General features: G+C 34.6%; 3 protein-coding genes across 7 annotated transcripts in view; all 3 read right to left on the bottom strand.

Annotated features, from left to right (window-relative positions):
- Positions 1–1406: 1406 nt before the first annotated feature.
- LOC148937701 (uncharacterized) lies at positions 1407–5599 on the bottom strand. Its single transcript, XM_089071007.1, has 3 exons — positions 3818–5599; positions 2832–3086; positions 1407–2571 (listed from the first exon to the last, which is right to left on the bottom strand). Exons 1-3 carry the CDS (start codon positions 4990–4992, stop codon positions 2460–2462), a joined length of 1542 nt encoding a protein of 513 aa, XP_088927133.1. The 5' UTR covers positions 4993–5599; the 3' UTR covers positions 1407–2459.
- Positions 5600–5739: 140 nt separating this feature from the next.
- Positions 5740–10749, bottom strand: LOC105426889 (uncharacterized). Its single transcript, XM_089071006.1, has 5 exons — positions 9107–10749; positions 8410–8679; positions 7606–7863; positions 6928–7176; positions 5740–6216 (listed from the first exon to the last, which is right to left on the bottom strand). The coding sequence occupies exons 1-4, from the start codon at positions 10231–10233 to the stop codon at positions 6954–6956; spliced, it is 1878 nt and encodes a 625-aa protein (XP_088927132.1). The 5' UTR covers positions 10234–10749; the 3' UTR covers positions 5740–6216; positions 6928–6953.
- A 139-nt stretch (positions 10750–10888) lies between these two features.
- LOC105426890 (Myocardin-related transcription factor) overlaps positions 10889–26677 on the bottom strand; it is a 190864-nt gene continuing 175075 nt past the window's right edge. For 3 of the 5 annotated variants that reach the window (XM_089071000.1, XM_089071003.1, XM_089071004.1), the window contains 10 exons: positions 23492–23557; positions 20420–20716; positions 19823–20196; positions 19220–19522; positions 17273–17413; positions 16908–17091; positions 16528–16827; positions 15784–16391; positions 15109–15624; positions 10889–15032 (listed from right to left, as the gene is read on the bottom strand). In XM_089071000.1, coding sequence (XP_088927126.1) covers positions 14715–15032; positions 15109–15624; positions 15784–16391; positions 16528–16827; positions 16908–17091; positions 17273–17413; positions 19220–19522; positions 19823–20196; positions 20420–20716; positions 23492–23557 — 3107 coding nt within the window. In that variant the 3' untranslated portion in view covers positions 10889–14714. The remainder of the gene's footprint in view (positions 15033–15108; positions 15625–15783; positions 16392–16527; positions 16828–16907; positions 17092–17272; positions 17414–19219; positions 19523–19822; positions 20197–20419; positions 20717–23491; positions 23558–26677) is intronic. The other 2 variants (XM_089071002.1, XM_089071005.1) reach the window with 1 other exon arrangement.

Raw genomic sequence — 26677 nt, 5'->3', positions numbered from 1 at the left:
GCAAAAGAGATGTTTTTTTCACTGACAGATTTTGTGAAATATAAACCCTGATGAACATGTCAAAGCTATAATAATTTTTAATATTTTTTTAAATTATTTAAGGTTTACAAATTTGTCTGTGAAAATAACAATATTATGCGTGGATTCAGAGCAAATTAAACCGAATAGAAAAATCATTTTACGAACTTCAAAATAATTAAGGTAATATTGTGTATATCACAAGGTGATCGTAGCTTTTCTGTTCGATATAATTCGCCAATTAATGAGATTGACATTAAATAAAATATTTAGGTTAATAAAAATATTTTAGAAATATATTTATTTTAATAGAAATATATTTTATAATAAATATATTTTTATTTCATTGATTACGACAAATGTTATAGTCAATCAAATACTAGAACTAATATTTACAATAATTTTATATAGTATATTTTAGTTAATAAATATTTCTATGATCCTACTCATTTCCTGTGACCTTTGAATCCGTATCTAACAAGGTCTTGAATTTGCATTTTGTTTCTGTTACGAACTCTTGCCTAGTATCTCTTATAGTTTTTTTATCAGTATCTTATATAATTTCAATTAATTATAATCCATAATGTTAAAATTTCTAGAACAAGACTCTCTGTATTTAACGTTCCGTCAGATTGCAACGTTTGTTTGTCTCGAAGTATTTTTTATCATTGTTAGCTGTTTCTTAATTATTATCCAGTAAAAGTTATATAATTATATATAAATTGATAAAAATTAGAGTATAGAATAATTAACAATACATATAAAAAAACATTTCAGTTATGCGAGTAATTCAACGTGCGTTATCACTTAAAATTTTTATCTATTTCTACGTATTTATATATTAACTAAACAATTATTAGTTTAGCAAATTATTAGTTTGAATTAGCAATATTATAAAGAAAAATTGAAAACCCATGTAGAATCGAACAAATACAGATCTCGTCTTGCATTGCAACTATATAGTGAAACAGAAGATTTAATTCATATACTCGCAGATTGCAAATTGTAAAGAAAGTAATTTCTAAAACTAATCAAAATTGTTTGTTTAATTATATATTTCATCATATAAAAGTAGTCAAAGTCAAAGTTTTTTTCTATTATTATTGCTACTTCACTTAGTTAATAATTTAATGATATCACCTTGTCATCTATTACAGTCAAAACATCTACATCTACATTTATTAATAAAATCATTATAAAAGCGATAATTATTGCGAATATCCTGAAATGATAACAGAATATCCTGAATATTCTGAAATGATTTTTCTGTCTAATCTAATTCGTTCTATTAGCTCATTAGCTGATCCTCTGATACAATTATTATTATGGATATTTAGTATATAATGTTGATTAAATGAGATTGATTTTAAGTAAAAAATTCTGCAATATAATACAAATAAGTTCATTTTATTAAAAATTGTTTCAACATTAATACAGTCAATCAATTAGGAATTATTTATAAAGGCTTTGAATTTTTTTGTTTCGCACAAATCTTGTCACAATTTATATATCATTAAGTCTACGTAATATAGCCTTCTCATTAGTTTTACTTCTCATTAGACTAATAAAAAAATTTATATCTTTCGTCATTTGTTGACTGTTGTAGAGATATATCCATGGTACTTCCACCAATTTCATCAGAGTTTAATGCTCATTATTATTATGATATGAAGGCGTTCGGAACTAAACTTGAATAATTACTGTTATATGCATTATTAACTTGCAAAGTCTATTCTGAATTTGTCATTTCCATTTGTACGTCTTGAATTATTTCATTAAGCAACCTACATTTGCATGTAAAGTATAGAAATAATGCAAAGTATAAATTGGAATCCGCGCCAAAAGAATAAGTAAAAAATATGATTTTTTTTAAATTTATACATTATATCAAAATTAAAGACATTATTATCCAAATATTGAAAAATTTCGGGTTCATATTGACAATGTACGAAAATGTTTGATCAATCAAATATCAAAATTCCTATACATTACTATAATTTAATATTGAATACGTAAAAACAATTTTTAATTAACAAGATTTGATATTGACTTAATTAATCGAAAGAAATTCAATTATAACGTTTATAACACTAATATTTTTATAAAGCATCCATATTAAATATATATATCAATATATATATCAATTATAGTTTTTACATAAAAATTATAGCGAACAAATGTCAACAATTAAGCATCATATTTCTTATATTTATATTTGATTGTCAATTACTGAAAAATAACTTTCACAATATTTCCCATTCATTTTCTTCATACTCTGAGGTTTGCAATTCCTCGCCAGTTTGATCACTTGCATTTGCATTAAATTCATCTATCAATCGTTGTATCCTTTATCTGCCATAATTCCTTCACTTATTCTGTCAATTTCTGCATTAGTTAAATAATTGTTTGTATTATAATGCATCTGTATATTATAATGCATCTTATAGTGCATCTGTGTCAAAAATGTCATAATTTGATGTAGTATCGATTTGTAACGTATTCGAAGTATTCACCGTCAATAGTTGGTCATCTTGCACTGTTTCATAATAAAACCTATAATAGGTTACAAAAAGATGTAGAAATTTGTCGGATGCAGTAAAATAATTAGTATTTACAAAAAAAATATAAATTGCTTTTTTCGGATTACGCTAAGCTTGAAATGTGTAATGCTATACTCTTACTAATGTATAATAAAGACATTCGATGCAATTATAAAGAATTCGCGAAAAAGTCAAATTTGAAATAATTTATATGTATACATATTTATATATTTGTTTGTCAATTACTGAAAAATAAACTTTTGCAATATTTACCATTGATTTCTTTCATACTCTGTGGTTTGCGATTCTGTGCAAATTTGATTAAAACCTGTACTTGCATTAATATGTTCATTTGTCGATTGTCCATCTATTTCTGAATTTTCGAGAATTCTTTCAATTTCTGCATTTATCTCATTAAGAGCAGCTTCAAAAATCATGTCATTATTTGACATACTATCAGTTTGTGAGGTAGGTTTCAAAATATTCATCGTCAATAGTTGTTCATCTTGCACTGTTCCAGAATAAAACCTATAATAGGTTACAAAACGATGTAGAAATTTGCTAGGTGCAGTAAAATAATTAGTATTTACAAAAGCAATATAGATTATTTTTTTGCGGATTTCGCTAAGCTTGAAGTATGTAAAATATGCAATTATAAAGAATTCGAGAGAAAGTCAAATTTGAAATAATTTCTATATTTAATCTTTTCGAAGCTCAACAATGGTAAATAAATATATCGTAAATAAATAAACCGCTCGATTACTATACCACGAACAATTGTTTTTGGTTTTTAATATTACTTTATATAATTTAACAGATATTTATATAACATATTTTAAATAAATAAGTTTTTTATTTTTTTTCCTTACATACATATTACTTACTGAACATGAGAAAGAACCAAAAGAAATAAGAAAAAAGTAATAATAATTAGAAAACAAATGTAATTAGTATTTACTATTTTTACGCATTTAAATATTAATTAAATATGGAAATCTTAATTAGCATTCTTCGATATCGATTTGATTAAATTATATTGATTAAATATAAATTCTTTGTATCAATATTTATAAAATTTATAACATTTCTTGTAACATTTCTGTTAAATCTTTGACTAAGATTTATATAAATGTAATCAAATGAAATGTATTACACTTTTATAGTATTTTATATCTAAATCCAGATTATAGGTTATAAATCACACATATAGAAAATTTAATTTATATTAATCAATAATTAATATTAATCGTAATATTTACCGTTGTTGTTCTCCTTCATTTTCTGTAATCTGTGAATATGATCCAGCCCCATGGGAACTTGTACTCACGGCATTTTTGTTATTCACTGATTGTTGTACCATTAAGTATGCATTATTTCCTTCGTTTCCTTCGTCAGATCTCGAATTCTCATTTATGCCGTGATAGATTTTTAAGTGATTTTCTAAGCCTCTTGTTCCGGTAAATATTGTCAATTTGTGCTCGCAATAAATACATTTTGCTTTATCATCACACTCGTTGAATGCGAAATATTGTTTTAACCAGGTACGTTTAATCATTTCTTGTATCTCTATTATTTTCTCTTTATGGTTTCGTAACAAATGAAGCTGTAATGTTTTTACCTCATGTGCATGCTTTAAAAGTTTACAACAAATTTTGCATCTTGCAGTATATCCTTCTTCTTTAATATAATATTGCCATGTTAAGGAAGTACTTGTGTACCTTTTCCAATCGTCATCGTTTATTATTTTATGAACATTACGTAAATGAGTTTTTAAATTTAGTGTTATATTTGAAGCTTTATAAATTTTATCACAATAATTGCATTTTATTGTACTTCTGCTTAATTGTGTCAAATGTTTCCATGCCCACAAAAATTTCGGCGATGATATGTTTTGCGATGATATGTTATTCTGTACTTTTATATCGTCAGCTCTTGAACTTTCTTCATTTATATTGTGAAATATTTCCAAGTGGTTCGCTAAGCTATCTATTCCTTTAAATATATCCAATTTAAGATTGCAATGTATGCACCTTATTTTATGACTTTCTTGACGTTTTATGACGTCAAATGCGAAATGTTGTGATAACCAAATGTCTGTAATTGTTTTTTGTATTTTCGTTATTTCTTCTTGATGTTGTGTAATTATATGATTTTTCAAATTCCAATTCTCAATCATTTTTAACAATCTATTACAAATTATGCATTTCGCATCACAATTCTCGTCTATTGTATAATATTGCCATATGTACTTTGCATCATTTTGTGCATTGTTCAAGTGTTCCATGATGTAAAATGTTATGCCATGCTTAAATAAATGCTTTTTCAAACTTATACTTATACTATCCTTTTTATAAATTTTATTACAATATTTGCACTGTATCTCTTTATTGCTTATTTTCTTATAATATGTCCATATTTCAGGATATTTTTTCATTATGTACGAATATTACCACTTGTAAAATATAATATAAAAATATAATAATGGTTATAAAATAATATAAGTTCTGTTCAAATATCCAAAAGACTGCTTGCAAGAGACTAAGTAAAACGTATAAATTTTTACGAAGATATAAATATTGATATGTATGTTTGTGTTAAGATCAAATAGTTTTTCAGCTTATTATTATTTGTAATTGTTCTTATAACGGTTTGTAAACATCATCAAAATAATGTATTAATTTTGAATATATATAGATGTATGTTAACGATTTAATATATCTATTATTTGCTTTATTAATTTACAATTTATATCGTATCGTTTCATTGTAAATATATTTATTTCCTTGATAAATAAAATAAAAATTTATTTAAATTTGATTAATTTTTATTCTTTTGCTTGTTTCTAAATAATTAGTTATATTTCCGACAATTGTAAACAATTTAAGATTTATTAACATCTTTTAATCTAATTTTTAAACACGTTTAATCTAATTTTACAAACAATGTAGGTATATAATTTAAGATAGATTTATATGCATGAAAATGTGTAAATCTGCAAAGGCTATCGAATGTTTTTTCACTGATAAAATTTTCTGAAACATAAACCTTCATGAAAATGTCAAGTCTATAATAATTTTTATACAAAAATTATTTAAAGTTTACAAATTTGTCTGTGAAAATAATACTATTACGCATGGACTCATAAAGCACTTAAACCGAATAGAAAAATCATTTTACAAACTTTAAAATAATTAATGGGATTTTATTAATTAGAGACACTGTTATAATATTTACAACATTTATAAAGCATGCATGTTGAGTCGTGAAGTTTATATAAAAGTTTATGTAAATATTTAAAAGTTTATGTATCTTACGATAGACAAGGAAAAAGTATCTAATTTTTAAAATGTATATAATTTGAATAATTATGAGCTGTATTATTCGCTGTTATTATCGCTTTTCTTATTCTCTGCGAATATGAATCATTGTGTCATATTTTTATTGTTGAACGCGAAATATCGCATGTTGTATCACAAATTAAAAATGATTTCGATTGTATATGTATGTAAAACATATCCAACATGACGTGTCGATCACATTTTTATTATAATTTTATAATTCTTGCTCTTCACTTTCTATAATTGATGAAGGCATACGAGTTAAAAAAAAAAAACAATATTCTCTCCGTCTATTCATTGTTTTATCATCATTGTTAAACCTGCATTATTATGTATCATTAGTTTTAAAATATTTTATGAAACATTAAGGGATTTCAAACAAAATTATAATTATTGCATATTATTAATTGCTATTTCAATTATATTCGCTATTGTTGATGCTGAATTGCTATGTAATGCACTTCTTTAATTGCATACAAATTTATACAAAAGAAATAGAAGCTGTAGCTGTTTTTAAGTAATTAGTAATAAAGCATGAAGTTACGTTTTAGATATATATTCCTTAGTTGTTTAAATGAGGCGTATGATAAATGTGTCCAATAATGTATGAAGAAACTTTCATTATTGCAATATCTGAAAATTTCTATCTGATTAAATGATGTCAGCATTTGAAAATATATACAAAATCATTTCAAGAAAAATCATCATACACACAATACATCTAAATATTTTAATATTAAATAAATTAAATAATATTAAGTTAATTACTTTCTATTTTCTATTTAATTATAATTAATTAAAGGTATTTAATTATAATATAAACATCTATATATTTAATAGTACTTTAATAATATATAATAGCATATTATTAAATATTAAATAGATAAAGTTTTTAGATAAATGGACTTAGATATAATGGACGTGATAGAATTTTGGAGATTAAATGTTTTGTATGCTATACATTATATAAAATTAAAAATTAATTTGTTGTATGAACTATTCAAAAGATGACTAGAGTTTGTAATATTTACCATTAAGCTTCTGTACCTTCCACGGCTTACGAATACGCATCAGGTTCATAAAAATATGTACTTAAGTTATTATCATCTAACAATTGTTGTATCAGTTGATTCATGATATTTCCATCAATTTCTACATCAGATTTTAAACGTTTATTTGTATCAAATGTGAAGGCGTCATTATTTAATATATCATTAACTTGAGATGTCTGTTCAGGAGAAATCATCATTACTGGTTGCTGGTCTGCTTCATTGTATAACCTGTAATTGCATACAGATTCATATAAGAAATGGGAATTGTATTAAAATAATTAGTAAAAAGTGATATTATTTTATAATTTTACATGTTATTTGATAACGAAGCAATTATTATCCAATTATTATAATTGAAATTATAATCGTCGAATCATTTATAGAATACAGAAATACTCGTATTATTAGACAAATAAGAAAATTTCTATCATCTACATATTTTGATATAAAATATATAAAAGGGACATTATTTTATTTAACGAAAGAAATTTAATTATAACATTTGTAACATTTGTAACTTTGATAAAATATGTGTATTGAATATTTGATTAATATTTCTATATAATACATATTACGGCAAAGGAATGTTGTATCATAATTTTTAAATGTACATAATATATTAGTATGTTATATATGAGCTAGGGAGATAACATTTACCATTGACTTCCACTTTTCGCATTTTGTAAATGTGTATCAGCTTGATAAAAGCTATTTGCATTCTCTTCATCTAGCGGTTGTTGTATCATTAAATTTGAATTGATTTTTTCAACATCAATATGCAAATGCTCATTTATGTCACCAATTGCTAATTCATCCATAGCAAAAATGTCATAATTTGACATATTATCAGTTTGTAATATTTCTTCTGAAATCATCATTGCTCTTTGTTGATTTAAAATTGTTTCATGATGAAACCTGTAATTATTTACAAAAAAAAGACGGAAATTTGTTAACAGAAATTACATAATTGTTATTTAGCATAAAAATATGTATAATTTATTTAGCCGAAATTGAATCAAATTTGGCACTATGTTATTAATTCGTTAGATTCGTAATATTTATATATTTTTTTTTTATAAAAAATTGAATGTACAGCAAGATATTAGCATCTGAAAATACTTGGATTATAATGCATTGATTTTAAACATTTTGCATTGATTTTAAATTATCTAACTATGAAATAGATGATAATGAAGTTAAATTTAGAGACTTGAATATAGCTATGTTAACATTGTGATATTTAAATATAATATCTATAATTATAATATATATAAATATTATTATTATTATAAACATTTATAAATAAGACGCTCATATAAATTTTGTGATTATTATATTTAGAAAAATATAATTTTAAGCAATATTATGGTTACCAAATTTTTGATATGTAAATTGTGTGCTATATCAGTTTGTTACATAAACTATTTATGGAAGATAAATCAATAACATTTGCAACTTTACCGTTTATCTTCATTTTCTATGGCCTCTGAATGTGTACCGACATGATTAGATCTTGAATTTACATTATGTGCTTCATTTACTGATTGTTCCATCAATATATTTGCAGTACTTATATTAATTTCGTCATTAGATTTTAAATGTTCAGTTGAATCACAAAATGTTAAAGCGTTTAAGAAATAGCTATCATTATTTAGTGTTGTATTAGATTGCAAGACCTGTTTTGATTCTGTACCCTTCACTATTTGCTGTTGTTGAACTGTTGCATAAAATCTGCAATTATATACAAATTGATTAGAAAATTCCTTAAAATCATTAATCAATAATAATGTATTAGAACCAATTAATAATACATGTATAAAAATGTTTTAATTAAGTGAAAAATTCAATATACATTATCAGTTAAAATCCTATTCTATTCTATTAAATTTAAATATTAATTAAACAATCGGAAATCTTAATTTATTTATCGGAAATCTTAAATTTTAACAAATTTTGATTGATTTGATTAAATATAAATCTTTTATTATAAGAATTACAAAATTTATGTAGCGGTTATCGTCTTTAATTAAAGTTTACATAAACGTGAATAAATAAAATCGAATTTTTTAAATGTACTCTACTAATTTTTTAAATGTATGGATATTTCATGTTTATAAACTATTTATAAAAGACATCAATATTTTTTTATAATTTATACCGTTGCCTTTCTTCATCTATGGTTTGCGAATACAATTCGACTTGATGAGAACTTGTACTTGCGTTGTCTTTTTCGTTTACGGATTGCTGCACCATTATGTCTACATCATTTCCTTCATTTCCTTCGTGACAGCTTTTTAAGTGATATTTTAAGCGACTTATTCCGATAAATATTTTCAATTCGCGCTTGCAACGAATGCATTTTACTTTATCATCATACTCGTTGAACGCGAAATATCGTATTAACCAGGTACGTTTAATCATTTCTTGTATCTTTATTATTTCCTCTCTATGAATGTGTAACAAATGAAATTCTAATGCTGCCACGTTGTATGCATGCTTTAACAGTTTACAACAAATTTTGCACCTTGCAGTATATTCTTTTTCTTTAGTGTAATATTGCCACGCCAAGGAAGTACTTGTATAGCTTTTCCAATCGTCGTCGTTTATTATTTTATGAACACTACATAAATGTTCTTTTAAATTTAGCGATATTCTTGAAGTTTTATAAAGTTTATCACAATAATTGCATTTTATTATATTTCTGCTTAATTGTGTACAATGTCTCCACGCCGATCTCGAGGATGGTGATACGTACACGTTCTCTACGTTTCTTTCCTTAATTCTTAAACTCCCATTTTTATCATGAAATACTTTCAAGTGATCCGTTAAGCCATCTATTCCAATAAATATACTTAATTTAAGATTGCAGTGTATGCATCTCGTTCTATAGTCTTTTATGTCAAATGCGAAATGTTGTGATAACCACGTATCTGCAAATGCTTTTTGTATCATTGTTACTTTCTCTCGATGTTTTAGAAGTAAATGTCTTGACAAATTTTCTATGTTATAAGCAGATGTAAGCCTTAACAACTTATTACAAATATTGCATTTTACAATGTAACTTTCTTTTTTTGTATAATATTGCCATAATAGAATAGTATTTTTTCTATCCTTCCAAGTTGTACTAGAATTATTTATGCCATGATTACGTAAATGTATTGTCATGTATGATGTTCCTATATGTGATGTTTTATAAATTTCATCACAATAATTACATTTAATCTCGTTGTCATTTATTTTAATATAATGTTTCCATGTCCACGTTTTGCTTCCTTCTTCTGCCATTTCGTTTGCACAATAGTATATCGCATGTATTACTAAACTTTGTTATAAGAAATATTCCGAAAGACTGTCGATATCTGGTCAAGGAAAGTACATAAATCTTTTCTGTAACATAAATATTGATATGTATTTTAATGTTTAGTTAAAATATTTATTTGACTTTCTATTTGCCATATCATCAGACACATATATATATATATATTATAGCGATCATTGTACTATTTTATTAATCTTTAATTACATAGGTATACAATAAAAATTTGGTGCGCGTATATTTTGTTTTATTATTAATTTATTAGCAAATTATATCTTTTCATTTTAAACAGTCTCTATTATCCCGTAAAATGACAAAAATAAATTTACAAAATTTAGCAAATGAATTTTCCTAAATTTTCATTTCAATCCCAAAATATCAACAAAATATTAAGAGAATATAATCGACAAGGAAATTGCATAATATCTAAAATATCAAGATTTTTCCAAGATTTCTAAGAATTTCGAGAATTAGAGACTCCAAATTGCGAATATAAAATTTTAAAAATCGACAAAGTATTAGGAGAATATAATCAACAAACATATTGTATTACTTAAAATTCTAAGAGTTTCCTTTTTAAAAATCATAATACTGAAAAGGAGAAAGCGAAAAAGGAAATAACGCTTTATTGAATAACTTTATATTTATTTATTTTACTCAAATGGAAGGCAATCGATAAATTCGCAACAAATAAAAATAAATAACACTCTCTCTAGCAATAATTACGTGATCGTTACTTAAGAGTATATCATTACAATAAATTCAATGATACTTAATAACAAAAAACTTATACCACTCCTTACGCGCGCGCGCGCGCGCAATGCGCATACAAAATGTGTGTTTGTGTGGTGTGTGTGTGCATATATGCATGTTTTTGTGTGTATATGTATGTGTGTGTGTATGTGTGCGATGCTACTACATCCCTTTATTCTCTCCTGGTGCAACTGCGCTTGTTATATACTTGTCGAAGCTATATATATATACGTATAAACGCGATCGGTTTACGTACTTGCTTGGCTACTTTTATTTTGTCCTGATTTGCATTCGCAAGTCATATAGACTTTATTATTCACACGTGTATAGACGTACACTGCAGACGCACCACACACGACAGACTACCAGATTCGCACAGCCTGACAGATCGATCAATCATCGGCAAAATCATGATGAACGACTCGAACTTAAAATAATTATGCAATTGCAACATTTCCATGCTCGTTGCGGCGCGAGTTCGATAAGGTAGGGACGCGGCGTATAATATGATCTTTTCATTGTAATCGCCTTTTAATTACTCTAAATTAATTCATTATGTCAAGCTCGCTACTACAAAACACACACAATCCCTTTTTATATTTTACATATATATATATACAGTATTTTACAGAGAATAGTAAAATCCTTCTTATTGTCAAGGGGCAACGGATGGTGACAAATATGACGATTTTCTACATGATGCTTGTAGTCAGGGGGAACTTTTTTTGGCACCTTCTCACCCCGATGCCATGTTTCGTTTGTCATCATAGACATTGCACGAGTTTGAATGCCGCGTTTTTAAAAGCTTCAAGGAGGAAAAGCAATAGAAGCGATATCCTAAATGCAGATTAGCAAAACGCGATTAAGAAAAGCAGCGTTTATAAAGCAGAATGCTACAAATTAGTAGCTCATAAATTGTTTGCTATAAGTAAAACAACATTTTCGTTTAATATTTTGCAACAAAATATAAGCAATCAATTCCATTGACACAAGTCTTAAGTAAATTATGAAATTCATAACATTTGAGGAATCGATGCTTATAAGCTCGATAAAAAAAAAAAAAAAAGTTCTACGACTGACTCCGAGAGACAAATCAGAGGAGGAAGAAGATAGGAGCAAACCGGTTCCTTTAATTAAATGCACTGAGTTCCGGCTTAATTATTTCCGCACCCGTGTCTCGACAAATTCGGCGATGCGTTACGGCACTCGTTCGTGCACACGAAACATGGCAGTACCTCGAGGTCTTTAAAATTCTTCATGAAGTGTGAATATGTTTGGAATGTGTTGCATCTTTTTCTTTTGCTTTTTCATTGGCGAATGCGGGAGAGGAAATGACGATCGCGGACCAATATATCATTTCACTAATGAGATTGACAGGAACATATCTCGCTAATTTTTTTCTCTCGCTCAAAAAACAACTAACAACTTAAACATAGCATACTCTCTTTTTCTATTCGTACTATATAATGCTAGTTCCGCATGGAACTAAAAAGCTCGTAAGGAAAAACAACATTTCGAGGCACGTCGGTTACAAGGAAAATTCGAAACGTTGACGGCATTATTATAGAAGATTTTCTAAAAAAAAAAAAAACAGTAACCGCGACGTAATTTCTTAAGGAAAATCGATCGCGTATTGGGGTTTCGATTAGCACCATCGCTGTCCATAAAGATTGACATTGTATCATTCACATAAAGGAGTCTCGAGTTAATGTGATGTGTCGACACATTTATTTGTCATATGTCTTAGAGACATCAAAGACTTCTTAAAATTGAATATAACACATTTTTACATAAAAATTATTAAGAATTGGAAGTAGATACAATATTCAGATATCATATCTTTTTAGTTTTGTGAAATTTTTATCTAAATATACATTAATATTATTAATATTATCGTTAATATCATCAAATTTTTATTAATATCCTCAATTTTGTTCTGTCACAATTAATTCGAGACTTTTATGCATTCTCTCAGGCCCGCGCTCTTCAAAACATGATCATATTTCTCATACACTTACATACTCTTTCTCCCGTAACCGAGTTTGGCAGCGCGGTCCTTCGTCATTACGTCGAAGTCCGAAACCGCTTGGTCTCCGAGGAACGTCTCGGAACAGTGTAGGCCGACATGTTTTATAAAGCATAAAGCAATTGTCGCTTTACCACAATATTCCCAGACGAAATCCTTCGATTCACGTAGCAATCGCCTTCGTATGTGCGATGTGCGTAATGGTTGCGGCTTGCGACACACGCATGGCTTCGATATTCTTTGTTCATAGTTTGGAAACATGGAATGTTACAAAACAACAAAAGGATTACTAGTCGCGATGGAAAGATCGAAGGACCGCGCCGTGGCAACCGATCTCGGTGCAATTGTGCAGCTCGCTCGCTCGCGCGCGCAGCCGTTCCTATGATTTTATCGCTATTATAATGATTACCGATTAAAATACGCAATAATTCCTAACATCACATGCTCTGTGGCTTAGAAAATATGTATAGCTGCGCTGGAAGGCCCTCGAACTCGCGTACATCCGAACGTTACACGACTCGCAGACATCAGGCGCATAAGTAGACGTATACTTTACATATGTGTGTACATACATGAATACATATGTATGTATGTATATGTATATACATACACATGTATACGTGTACTTATATGTATATTTTTACAATAATTATTATTATATTAAATTCTGTAAATGTTTAGTTATGTGGTTATATGTTACGATTAATTATGGTTTAGGGAAAGGGGCAGGCATTTGGAAACAGGGGATTATTCGAGAAGATCATATACGCAGTATTTCTCGTCTCCTTGTTTTGACACACACGCTATTTTCTCGCAGTTATTAAAACTCAAGCAACACACGACTGGACAGTAAAAACTACCTTAAAAAGTCTGTCGTAAGCTGATTCTTTGGAGAATTTTGAAAGTTGATTTCGGTCCTGGAACTATAGTTGTTTTTCTTTAAGGATATTCTAGATTTCTTGTGAGACATCATTAACAGTAAATTTCTGAAGCTATTTCAATATAAAAATTCTAATACCAAAATGTTAAAAAAACATATAATAGTAATATTTTTATAATAGTAATATTTTTAGATGCAAAATGTTTAAAATTGACCACTTTAATTAATTTACTGTTAATAATTGTCACAAAAGAATCTGAAATACTCTGTACATGTGAACAGTCCACCGCATCCTCATGCACGCACATCGTAATTTATGATTTTAATTTGCAGTGATATACGAAGGAAAACACGTACATTATATATTTTGTCGGATATTATTTTTCTGATGGAACAATTGATCGTCGACTAAAAGAATAACATGCATTTGCAAACAAAAGACACATGATGACACGTATATCAAACTGATCTATAATTTGACAATCTCTTTGTTTTTAATTGTTAATTACAATAATGAGCGTGGACATAATTTTTTTAACAGATACTTTCGGATTTAATATTTATCCTTTCGCTGCGCAAGTATAAGTACAAATTTAATATGGACTCGATTAAAAGATGCATCAGAGAGGATGTCGCGAAACAACTTATATAAAATGCATCGGACAGATTCGACTAAATGAATAATGCAATGATCTTACTGTCCGTGTTTTTTTTGTCCGTCTCAAGTTATACTTTTGATTACCTGTCGAGGATTAAGTACATAACGCCGAATTGCAAGGGAGTATCTCGGGCTAGGTCGCGAAATCCACCTTATCCCAAGTCATCGGAGAAAGATCGGATGACATCTTGAAATCAGAGTCCTCCATATTAAAGAGATCAAACGAGTACTGACTGCTACCTAATAAAGGATCATAGATATCCGTGGTAGATGAGAGACTGATTGATGGAGTGGTAGATTGATAGTTGGATGACGACAATGTCGCAGAAGGTGGAGGCGATTGTGGCATCAAGGAATCCAACCAATCAGGATCATCCATATCCATCGGCATATCGCAGTCTAATTGACCAAAATCCATTGGATCCAATGTTTCTAAATCCAATCCTAATTCCTGAAAAATGCAATATTAATATAAATAACCGCGCAAATTTTATAATTTTGTTATTTTGTTAATTATAAAAATGTACTTTAAGGTCCAAATTTGCATTGTCCGATGAAGTCACTTCCTGTGGCGGTTGAGGATCTGGAGAAGCTTGCTGCACCGATTGAGGACTAAGCAACATCGCAGCATCTAGTTCAGCCTCGGAGGTTAGAAGATCCGTGCTGAAGGATGTGATCTCTTCTCCTTGTTGTAGCTGTTGGATTGCGGTAGGTAACGGAATGGAAAACGCGGTCAGCGGTAACGGTGGTGGTGGCGGCGGTATTGGTGTTGATGGGCTCGGGCAACCGCTCTGAGACACTTCCATCGGTATTGGACTGATGGGACTTATCGGACTGGCGGCCGTGAAAACTAACGACTGAGTTGAATTGTCCGCCGGCGTAGTGAAGACTAAATTCTGTTGCAGCTGGCGATTCGGAGTAGTGGGTGTAGCTGGATCTTGTGCGGCGCTTGGTGGTAGTTCACCATTCTTAATGAGAATTTCTAGTACGTCGTCAACTACTTGACTCTTTATGTGACTTTTCTGAACCGGCTCAATTTTGACCTGTAAATAAAAAATCATCAAAGTTCGACAAAGCTTTTCAATAAAACGTTAGAAAAAATAAACTGTAATATTATAAAATTAAGAATATAATATCATAAAGTTCATTTTATAATTGCAATTTTGCAATGATATAATAATGATATAATAAAATATAATCACTTTGAGCAATTTAGCAGCTTCATCATATTGCGGTGGCGGCGGTTTGCTATCTTCAGTAGTAGTGATAGTTGTTTGCTGTTGCTGCTGCTGTTGCTGTTGAACTTGCGCCTGTGCTACAAGAGCACCAAGTAACGAACCGTTCAGCTTGGTTGGTTTCGCCAGATTTAGAACAATAGCTGTGGGTATTTGAACAGTAGTGCTGTTTTTAGATTGATTTTTCTTGTTATTAATCGCGGTCAGAGTCGCGGAATCGAGAATGGCAGTCGCGTTGTTTGGTTGTGCTTGCAGGAAGGCCGCAAGACTTGCTTTTGCGTTGAGTTGTTGAATCGCAGCTTGTTGCTGTTGCGCCTGTTGCTGATTGTGTTGCTGCTGCTGCTGCTGTTGCTGCTGCTGCTGCAAATGTTGAAGTTGTTGTAAATGCAAAGCTAGCTGTTGCTGCTGCATTTTATTGTGTATATGTTGTTGAAGCGCCAACTTCTCGGCACGCACTGTAGCTGGCTGCGTTTGACGGATCTGCTGTAGCTGTTGTTGTGATTTGTACAGCTCACGTTGTAATTCCTCTATCCGTTTCCTCTGCACTTTAATGATGTCATCTCCTGAAACACGAACTGCGTCGTAAAAACACCCACGTGTGCTGTCTCTCAAATCAAGCTGCCTCGCTCGAAAGTCGTCTCATCATTTCTCGTATTAACATCAAAAGACTGACGTTCAATCTAACGAGGAGATATTGAGAGAATATTTTACCTGGCGGACTCGACGGATCGTCGTGTTCGCTACTATGAGGCGAGGCTGTTCGCGGGCTGTTTGGCTCATCCTTTACGATAGCAATCGGGCTCTTGGCCTGAGAGCTAGAATCATCCGTAGACATCGGGCCAGGTGTGTCCATCAGAATGTGACCCATGTGCGTCACGTGCGGTCCATTGGAGTTGGAAGTTAAATTGTTGCTGGACGATTCCGTGAAGGGCTTCAGTCGTTCAATCAACTGAGGTTTTGAACCCGATACCGGTAAGTTGCGTCGTTTCAATTCCACCTTGAGATCACTTACTACAAATGAAAGAGAGCAAAATCATTTTTCGTTCCTCTGAGAAACGAATCTTTCGATTCTCAAAATGACATCAATGTACCTTTCATTTCTTCTAATTTGCCCAAAGGCCTCAGTGGCGGCTGCTCCGAAAGATTGTTCGAGGAGTTCGATGGAGCTGGGCTGGCGACATTCACGCTAGTCCCACTCACGCTACCTGCATCACTCGCACCGCTACTTGTGAGCGATATTGGTTTCTGTGCAGCCGGCAGAATGATCTGTGGATACTGAATAAAGAAAAAAAAAAAGATCTTTTGATATCTATATATTTGAACATCAATACGAGCTTTTCCAAAAATAAAAATGATTAAATACAAATTATTCCTCTGAAATCAAGAAGAAACAAAAGATTACTTCTAATAAATAATCTCTTATTAGAAAAAACTTGACTGCTATAAGCGTCACTACCTTGTGCTGCCATTCGAGCTGCCATTGAAGAAATAGCTGCTGTTGCTGCAGGAGCAGTTCGTAACTGGTCTCACCGGGCTGCGCGGCACCAAGACCGGAAGTATTGGACGACGCTGGCGTTTTCTGCGCGTTTGGCGGTCCCTGCGATAAAAATCGTAATAAAGAAAAATTTATGAAGGACGTGCAACGCATATTTAATTATTCGTTTGCAACAGTCGATTTGCAACCAGAACCTCGTCTTTGTGCATCTTGTTTTACGTAACTCTGACTCGCATGAACAGATTTGAGATATATTTCCTGACATCACTGTCTGGCGCCCAACGCATCGGTGAAGAGGAGATCAAGGTAGGTAGGTGACGTAGCTCCGGTTCAGAATACCGCGCCGAGTGATAAATGATACATCAAGATGTTTTCTGCGCCCTCATTTGCACGCCCATTCCCGGCTCGCTTTCACACCGGCCACGTTATATCTCGAGTGTTTTGGGGGCCGCTGTTTCGGGGCACGACGGTTCGATTCGGCTCGGCGTCTATCGGGGCCCCGGGGAAGAGACTCCGTGCAGCTCGCTCCCTGGCTTCCTCGCTCTTAGGTGCAATTAGCGCTCGAATTACTCAGAACTAACGAGGTGGGGACTTGGTTCCACCATCTCTCTCTCTCTCTCTCTCTCTCTCTCTCTCTCTCTCTCTCTCTCTCTCTCTCTCTCTCTCTCTCTCTCCCCCGTTTCCTCCTCTCCCACCCCCCTCTCTCTCTTTCTCTCTTTTTCTCTGGGGAGATCGCCAGAGTTAATCACCCGATACAATCTCCCTCTGAGACTCCCTCAGACCCCGAAGGGGCCCTACGCTTTTTCGCCGCTGTCTGCGGCGGCTCACGGGAGCCGAGATTCACGATCCGTGCTCCGTGCTCGTTTTTACTTCGTCCTCCGCCTCTTTCTTCGCGACTACCTCCACCTCTTCTTGCTCTCGAGTCGTCCTTTTTATTCGCCTTTCGTCTTTTTGCCCCTCGGCTGGTTGCCACGCCGAAATGCGGCCCTCCGTTAGCCCACACTGGCCGGTGTGCAGTCCGCCACAAGAACTAGTTTGTAGTGCCACCCGGCGGTCCCGAGTACACGATAATTATCGCGCGCCTCTGTGTACACTTTGGCCGTACCTCTTTGGTTCGGATCGAAAACTACTTTGCACCTCGCGCATCGCGTTTCACCCGCGTTTATCGGGCTCGTTGCTCCACGGAGCATTTCTAGTAACATTTTTTTTTATTCAAGTTTAAACTTGGATAGTTTTAATGTACTAACGAAAATATTAGGGGGAATTTTATATATAAAAAAAGAGGAAGATAAAAGCACTATAAATTCCTATTTCAATATAATTTTAATATAATTTTCTAATCCTCAAATTATCAAGATAAAGTTTGCAGTTCCCAATTAAGTTAAAAAAAAATCAATTAAATTTAAAAAAAATCAATTCAATTAATAATTTATAATAATACAGTATTAACTTAAAAAGACAGATACTGTTTTTAAGTTAATACTATATTACTATAAATTATTAACTTTTTAAAATATTAGGATCTAAAAATACTGTGCTAATTTTAACAATCGAAAATTTCACACCAACCATTAACAACCATTAAACTTTCTGTTACGCAATAAATATTAAAGATTCACGCGATGAATCGGTGAATATGAACAGTGATGTCAGAATCCCAGATGATTTGAGAATGCCCTTTAATAACTTCCATTGCGATTCAATGGCCGTTTTGTGAAGACATAATACCCCGCGTAATAAAATCGATACCTCCCGACGAGAAAGAGCCAACAGTATCATTTTGCAACTCGGCGATAAAAGAAAAACGATGCGCGCTCTCGCGCTGCTCTCCTTCGTGCAAGTCACACAGAATGACACAGTTGTTCTTATCGCCGAAATGTTGACACAATAAATTGAAAGTGAACTTACTTTATACTCGTGGAACTTGATCGTGCGGGTCTTGGGCTGGCTCTTGGTCTTCGACTTCTTTCTGTTCTTGTCCTTCCCGGGGGCGTCGCTCCTTTGGCACGTGGTGGCTGCGGCGGCGGCTATCGGGCTCGGTTGGGGTCGTGGGGTGATCGCCGCTGGCGGCGGCGCCGGGGGTGACGCTATCGAGATGTTGGACAGAGGGCTCAGGCTAGACGTCGTCGAGCCCAGGGACATTGGGCTCGGCGCCGGCGCCAATGCTGGGATGATCGTTGGTGGGCCACTCTCTGGATGAGCCATTAGCGCCTATTAAAAGAGGGAGAGATCGTACGGTGGTTTTTCAAACTTCCACAATGCGAGCAACATGCAGTATCGATTGCCATCGACATAATTGTCGGCAACCTCCTAAATACCGGAATTATCGTCGCGAGTTGCAATTAATCTTCGTCGCGTCCGATTAACTTTTTCATTGTCGATATAGATATTTAGAGATCGAGCTCGAAAAACTGACGTAATTTTAGAGAAAGAAAATTCGACGACACGTGTCGATGTATGATAAAGAGATTAATTTTCGTCATAGTTCACTAGTTCTTACGTCAAACTTACCTGGATAGATGTGTGTTGCTGACCCTGTTGAACTTGTTGCTGACTCTGCTGTTGCTGTTGTTGCTGCGTGCCTACGACGGTGTTGCAGAGTTCAGCAAATGTCTGTATCGTCGATTCCGAAGATGTCTGTTGGAAAACGGGAGACGTTGACGAGACTACGACGGCACCGCCGGTCGTCGGTATGCTCAGGGAGACCGTGACGATGCCCGCGGAAGCCGCCGCCGTTTCCAGAACATCCGATGATCGCGATTCCAGCTGTGGAGACGACGCGCCCTCCGAGCTCTGGGAGTCATCCTCAAAAGTTATATAGTGGTCTGGGTGCTGAGGTTTCGTCACCTGCCCCTCACAGGTGGCCTTGAAGGGAATGTGACCCTCTGAAGAAAAAAAATATAATCATGAGAAATCGCGTTAACGCCGTAGGCGTAGGATAAGACTTCAAGATCGCAGAAATTAAACTTGGTGAGACATTACAAATACAAAACTTGTTGATTTTACGCGTATATATATATATATATATATATATATATATATATATATATATCACACTTATATATCGTTCGTATGTATTTTATTTCATTAGAAATTATCATGAGATACCTTTGACCGCTCTCTCGATGGGCTCTTCAGTATGAAGGATGTTCTTCTGGATGAGCTCGAGCGGTCCAGGTCGATGACTGAGCTGATCGTTGAGCTGATCGGCTAGCCTGGCCTTCTTCAGCATTCGCTGCCGTTCGGCCAGACTCGGATCTACATGACCTACATCTTCGAGGATGTGCTGTCGGACCAGCTCGTCCCTCCCGGGTCTCTGCTGGATCTTCGCCTTCAGCAGGTCACCTGTCTTCGCCCGCTCCAACTGCTTCCGTTGCTCGTGAAACGCCGGTGGTGTCTTCAACGCTGCATGTGCAAGAAAAAAAAAACATGCATGTCTTTCATATCGTACTTTACTCGCTCGTAATCGAGTGCGATTAATTTTTAAGCACAACATCGCGTTGAAATGTCGTGCTGAAAGTCCCAGCGCGAAAAATCAGTGATCACGGAAGAAATCGAAACGGGATTGTCATTACTTTCTAATTTTAGATCGCATTTTTTTGCTCTTCAGAGCGGATAAATTTTTCTTAAAAAAATAAAAAAAAAAAAAAAAAAAGAAAAGAAAAGAAAAGAAAAAAAGAAGCAAATGTCGAATTTCTCTGTGCGCGACAGTGACGCATGCCGTATCAATTTCCGGAACGATGGCTCTCAAAGGCGCCATTTCGATGTCAACGTGACGCGTCTCCTGGCTCTCGCATTCTCCAACGTCGTTAAATCGGTGGATAAATGATCCCCGAAGTGTATTCCTACCACTATTTCCGGACGCGGATGCCGCCGGTGCGACGCACGTAGACGCGGACGTCGTCGTTACGCGGAATAAAAGACACGTACCTACGGCCGCGTCGCGTCGCCGAAGTGTGGCAACGGAAATGTGAAAATACACGAGCGCCCTGGTATTTTAACCGCGTGCCGTAAGTTTCCATCCCAACCGTCATGGAACGGGGCACTCTTTCCCTCCTCGGCCGCGGGTTTTTTTTAGCGGCTTCGAGATTAATCGCGAATGTAATTCCCTTGCGCATCGTCACGACCGCGGGAGATGCAACGTGTTCTCTCGGATATTATTCTTCGGCTCGTTACGGGGAATTTATGTAGTACCTTTACGAAGGTACGGAGGGCAAATAAAAAAAAAAAAAAAAAAAGTAGTAGAGGGGTTTCCGTCGTGTTGCTCAAAGTTTGCGCTAAAATTGCAGGCTGCATAAGATGGTTTACAGACCGACCTATAATATGCGTATTTTCACGATGTGTTTCTCGCTTTGTTCTCAAATAGTATCGCGATTGAAATGCGTTGCCACGCGTTTTCGTTTCCTTCTTCCCGAAACTATCGTTATTTTGTTCCTTTTCAAGAACGAGATGTCAGAGACCCGACGAGACATACTCAAAGACGTCTGACGTTCTTGCGACGTCTATTCTAATCTCAGATCTAATCTCAGATCTGTCTGAGGGGTGCCTCGTTAATTTGCTGTAATAAACGTCATCTTCTACAGTTAGAATAGACCCAAGATTTTGAAAATAAGAGACCGTAACTTTTACACGACGATTGTCATCATGACAGAAAAACGTATTAGTCTATTTGTATTTACACATTGCACTCGCAGTTTGTATAGTTTGGCGATTTGGCGCAAATCTCGCTGTAGGAAAGTAATAAATTTTGCGGATACTTGATATCGTGATAAATATAAATCGTAAACATATTATCATATAATTGCATTCGATTTGACATTTATAGCATTTATGTATAACAAACTTTTCTTAACTTTCCAGTGTATAACTTTCGACGCGTCTAATATACTTAAAAAATTAAATTTTTATTCATCTTTCAGATATTGCAAGAGAACAGTTATTAAATTTTATACGAATCTTCAAATAATTAAAAGTATTTAAACCAAAACTATAAATAGCAATAATAATCACCGGCGAGGAAAATTTCAAAAAACGTTTCGCAGAATCTCAATTTCCGAGAGAATAATGGCTTGATAACATAACCGACTTCCACGAAAACGAGTATTATTTTCAAGCGCATACGACTGTGTACGAGGCTTATTTTACAATCCTTTCCCATCCCAGAAAGTCGCGGATGAATGAACCCTGCGCGGCATGGAAATGCACACGCGTGTATACACGGACACGGTGTAAAGTCAAACGGGGCCTATCAAACCGCGTATTTTCATCAAGCCAAACGATATATACCGGGCGCCATAAACGCGCCGGCGTGCGTACGGTAACAAGAGCAATATTTTAGGGTGTGACCCAAATAATTACTGGATCCTCGTGCTCTCGTTCTGGTAAACATTTGGTACCCGTCGTAAATCTACCGGTCAACTAGACTGCCGCTCTTACACTGTTGATCGCTTCGGGGATTTCGGGAGCGAACACGGCGAGCAAACCCGTATGCCGCGCCCATGTTTTTACTTTTGCTACTTCATTTACCGCGTGTCATGGGTGTTTAGTTTGTTTTAGTCCATGGCGAACAGTAGGGAGATCGAATCGCACAGGGAATATGTAAAAGAGCGAAAGAAAATGAAATGCTAAATATTTTTGGTTGCAACATATATATATATATATATATAAAAGAATTTATTTCAATAATTTTCTGAAAGAAAATCTATTTAATTTTCCTTATTAAAAAAAAAAAAAAATTGAGTTCTTCCAGTAATGATCAATTTAACTTAAAGATTAATTGACCGACTTGAAAGTGACCTAATTCATCTCACAAAACGCACAAAAACGATCGCTAATTGCCAATTTGTTTAATCGTTTGCGGAGCAATTTACTACAATCTAGAGGTGGCCTAGATATCGGTCCTATATTTCTTACAATCTTTGAAAATGACGCGATAATTAACTCGTGCGTGTATCAATCGATCCCCACGTGTTGACGAAGATGTTTTTAAGTGATCGCAAAAACTTAGCCGGCAGTGACGTTCAACAATGGTCGTAATCAAAGTTATGGTGATCGCAACCGTCGCGATCATCAGCAAGAGTTTAACAGCCCCGAGTCGTACGAGCGCAATTTTCCGCGGCGTGGCGCAGAAAAAAAAAGGTATATATAAACGGTGTAATAAACAAGCGGATCAACACTTACGTGGCATGATGCCTTGCGCAACTAGCTGATTGATGGGTCGCCTCAGCATGAGCTTCACCTTCAACGCTGCAACAGAAAAAGGGTGCCGCCGGTCATAAAGTGCGCCTCCTTAGTTATGGGGAAGAAATTAGGGGCCAATTCGAGAGAGCGGCCGCCTCTCTTCGTGGAACTTTTATTCGAACGAGTGCGTTGCACCTCTCGAGATGCGAGACGCGAAGAGGCCGCTCGCTCGCTGAAATCCTCGCATCTCTCGACGGCATCTCGCTCCAATTTCTGTGGGATTTCCGCGGAAGAGTCGCGACAGCCGCGAAAGCTCAACTCGCGACGCGAGATGCTTCTATAAAAACCGCGGAGATCAAAGTCGATCATTCGCGGCGCGGATCTTTTCCCGCCGCTGTGTTATTTTTTCTACGCATACCACGCGCGTCTCTTTGGTCCTTTTAAAGACAAAATAACATTTATACATAGCAATTTTTATACACTGAAATATTAACTAAAGAGGAAATTAATTCGATTATTTTTATTAGCATTGTTTCATTAATATATTAAATATTCTATGTGTATAAGTACTATATAATATAATCAAAACCAAGAATGAAACTCTCAAATGTGCTGTTTTAAAAATAATATTTTAATTAAAAAAGTTGCAAATATATTTTGTATAGTTTTCTATAGCAACATAAAATCTTCTTCTCTCCCATTGATAAAAAATAATTTCAAAATAAGTTTTCAATTAATATATCCATGCTAAATACTTTAAATCGCACAGCAACGTTTATTAATACCTGCTTTTCCGCAAGTCAAGAAATCTGATAGTGAAAAGACAACGTACAACGTCGGATCGATCAAAAAAAAAAGAGAGGGGGGGGGACAATTCATTCGGTACCTTTTCCACGCGAGATACGCAAATACAAATTAACACACAAAGGGCCGGCGGTTATAAATACGCGCACGACGCGGGCCAGATTGCATAAATTGCCTGCGAAAGAGGAAGAACAAAAACGCGGAGGCCGCATGGCCGTGCAATCTGAATTCAAAGCGGCCAATGCGCCGGCGAAATGCCTGGCGCACTGCCTTTGAGCATAATGGCTCATCCGCGGTGAGATTTGTTACTTTAGCGTTGCTGCTGAACTCATAACACTGAGTTCAGGTTCCTTCGAGTTCCTTTAAATTTCGCCAACTTTCTTTCGCGATCTCTCTCGCGTTAGAATTAAAATCGCCAACATCGATCGAAGATCGCGTTCGTCATATTGGAAATGTTGAGAATTTTCTGTATCGTCGGCGCTGATGAGTAATAATAAAATTTCTTCCGTGCGTTTACCATTTCGAGATATTGAAATATGCTCTATGTTGAGATTTCGGGCAACATTGTACTTTGGCATAGAATAACTTGTCCGCGACGTCGCAAGTGCAAGACCTACCCGCGATGATCTGTCCCACCTATATCTTGTATTCCTTACGTAAACAATGTACGTGCCGGGCAAGACGAAATTATCACGACAGCAAGACGGAATTTGATCCTTTACGTTCACTTCTCTCTCGCTAGCTAAGTGCCACCGTAGTCATTAGCGTCCGTCTCCGCAGCTTATAGTTCCTTTTTACTTTCTAGCAGATTCTACTTTGGCATTTGTCTCGTTTCCTCGCTCCGCCCCTTTTGTTTCGTTTCAATGCGTTCTAGAATCGTCTTGGAATTAAAACAATATTCTCTTCGTTTCGTAACCAGCCTGCTTTCGGTGCAAACTCGACACCCCTCGCATTTTAGTATTTCCATCCCTCTGAACGCCCCTGCTGATGCTTCCTTTGTACAACGAAATGTGTAATCACGAGTACAGCTACGTTGTACGAACGTGATTTCCAGGACCGATAACCAGGGGATACCGATCGGGAATGCTCGTTAAGGGATAAGACCATCGCGATTAAAGCGCGTTGATAAGATTCCATAATGTCTACTTGCACCTTGTACCTACGGTCATAATAATTCGTACCGGATCGCGACCGGATAAAGGTATCCCGAATCGGCGCGTATCGCCGATTATCGCTCGCTCATCGCAATAATAATAATTCGCGCTAATTAGCCATTCCGTTCCGTCGGAATTAAATCAGGTCGATCAGGTTCGTCGCTGCGAAATAATAAGTTAACTGGCTGTATGTTTCCACCTAGTATACTTTAATAATACTACGACGCAAACTCAACAATATGTCGTAATAACGTCGTTGCTCTTTATGGACAATCGACTTGACTCCGCGATGTCGCAATTGTGACCGCATTTTATGAGTTAGCAGGCTATCCCGCGAATTTAAAATCTCCGAGTATAAAGCCACGGTCTTAAACTTTTTTTTTAAAAAGCTTCATATCTTTAAAAAAAAATTTTCAAACATTACAGTAATTATTGTAAATTAATAACGAAGTATTGCAAGTGCATTGCGTTGTTTTCGATTTTCAACTTTATAATTAAAAGGTAAACAATGAAGATTTGAAGGCAAGCCGCAGATCCGAGCGAAACGGAGCAGAACGTAGGGGAGCAAATCCAGATTGGAGCAAGGCGCATTAGGAAACATCAGGGGGAGGATAAGACGACATGGGGAAAATAGATGCTAACGACCAAGCGGCGTTAGCTACCGAGAGATACGCTGGACCAAACGGTGGCTCTCTCTCTCTCTCTCTCTCTCTCTCTCTCTCTCTCTCTCTCTCTCTCTCTCCTCCTATTTCTCAAGCACGACACACGTGCATAGTTGCGCACGTGCATAGTTGTCCCGTGTAGCCGATGGCACGGCAGGTTACGACTTCGTGGCTCGTGGTCGATCGCGCTTACGCGAATTCCCACCGTGTTTCGCATTTCTGGAAGCTACTGGTCGTTATTTCGCTTCGGTGAACTACGCTGCGCCACGATGGCTAATTTCTTAACCCCGTGAGGTCGAGCATCCGCCGAGAAGTTTCGAGTTTCAACACCGTAATTAATAGCGATATGTAGCCCGGGGAAAACGTAAAATGAAACTCGAGAAGATAACTTTGAAATACATTCAAAGTGAAATGAAATACATTCAATTTCATGACTTGCAAACAGACGTGGAAATAAAATATTTAAGGCTCCCAATTATTCAGCTAAGAACTCCACGTTAACGGTAGCGACACAGAGTCACGATGAAAATTAGAAACCTATATATTCTTCTTCATTTTTCTCGTCT

The sequence above is a fragment of the Pogonomyrmex barbatus genome, unplaced genomic scaffold (genome assembly GCF_055798465.1).
Source record: "Pogonomyrmex barbatus isolate J1 unplaced genomic scaffold, ASM5579846v1 scaffold11, whole genome shotgun sequence".
In the NCBI taxonomy this organism is placed as follows: Eukaryota; Metazoa; Arthropoda; class Insecta; order Hymenoptera; family Formicidae; genus Pogonomyrmex; species Pogonomyrmex barbatus.
This window is presented reverse-complemented; position numbering and strand designations above follow the sequence as displayed.

What these genes read in the sequence shown, in the direction of transcription:
- LOC148937701 (XM_089071007.1), bottom strand. Translation starts at nt 4,992, where the DNA reads ATGAAAAAATATCCTGAAATATGGACATATTATAAGAAAATAAGCAAT. An exon ending in AATGAAGGAGAACAACAACG is followed by an intron (nt 3,087 to 3,817) that starts GTAAATATTACG and finishes AACCTATTATAG; the next exon opens with GTTTTATTCTGGAACAGTGC. An exon ending in GAGTATGAAAGAAATCAATG is followed by an intron (nt 2,572 to 2,831) that starts GTAAATATTGCA and finishes AACCTATTATAG; the next exon opens with GTTTTATTATGAAACAGTGC.
- LOC105426889 (XM_089071006.1), bottom strand. Translation starts at nt 10,233, where the DNA reads ATGGCAGAAGAAGGAAGCAAAACGTGGACATGGAAACATTATATTAAA. An exon ending in ATAGAAAATGAAGATAAACG is followed by an intron (nt 7,864 to 8,409) that starts GTAAAGTTGCAA and finishes AAATAATTACAG; the next exon opens with GTTTCATCATGAAACAATTT. An exon ending in GCGAAAAGTGGAAGTCAATG is followed by an intron (nt 7,177 to 7,605) that starts GTAAATGTTATC and finishes ATGCAATTACAG; the next exon opens with GTTATACAATGAAGCAGACC.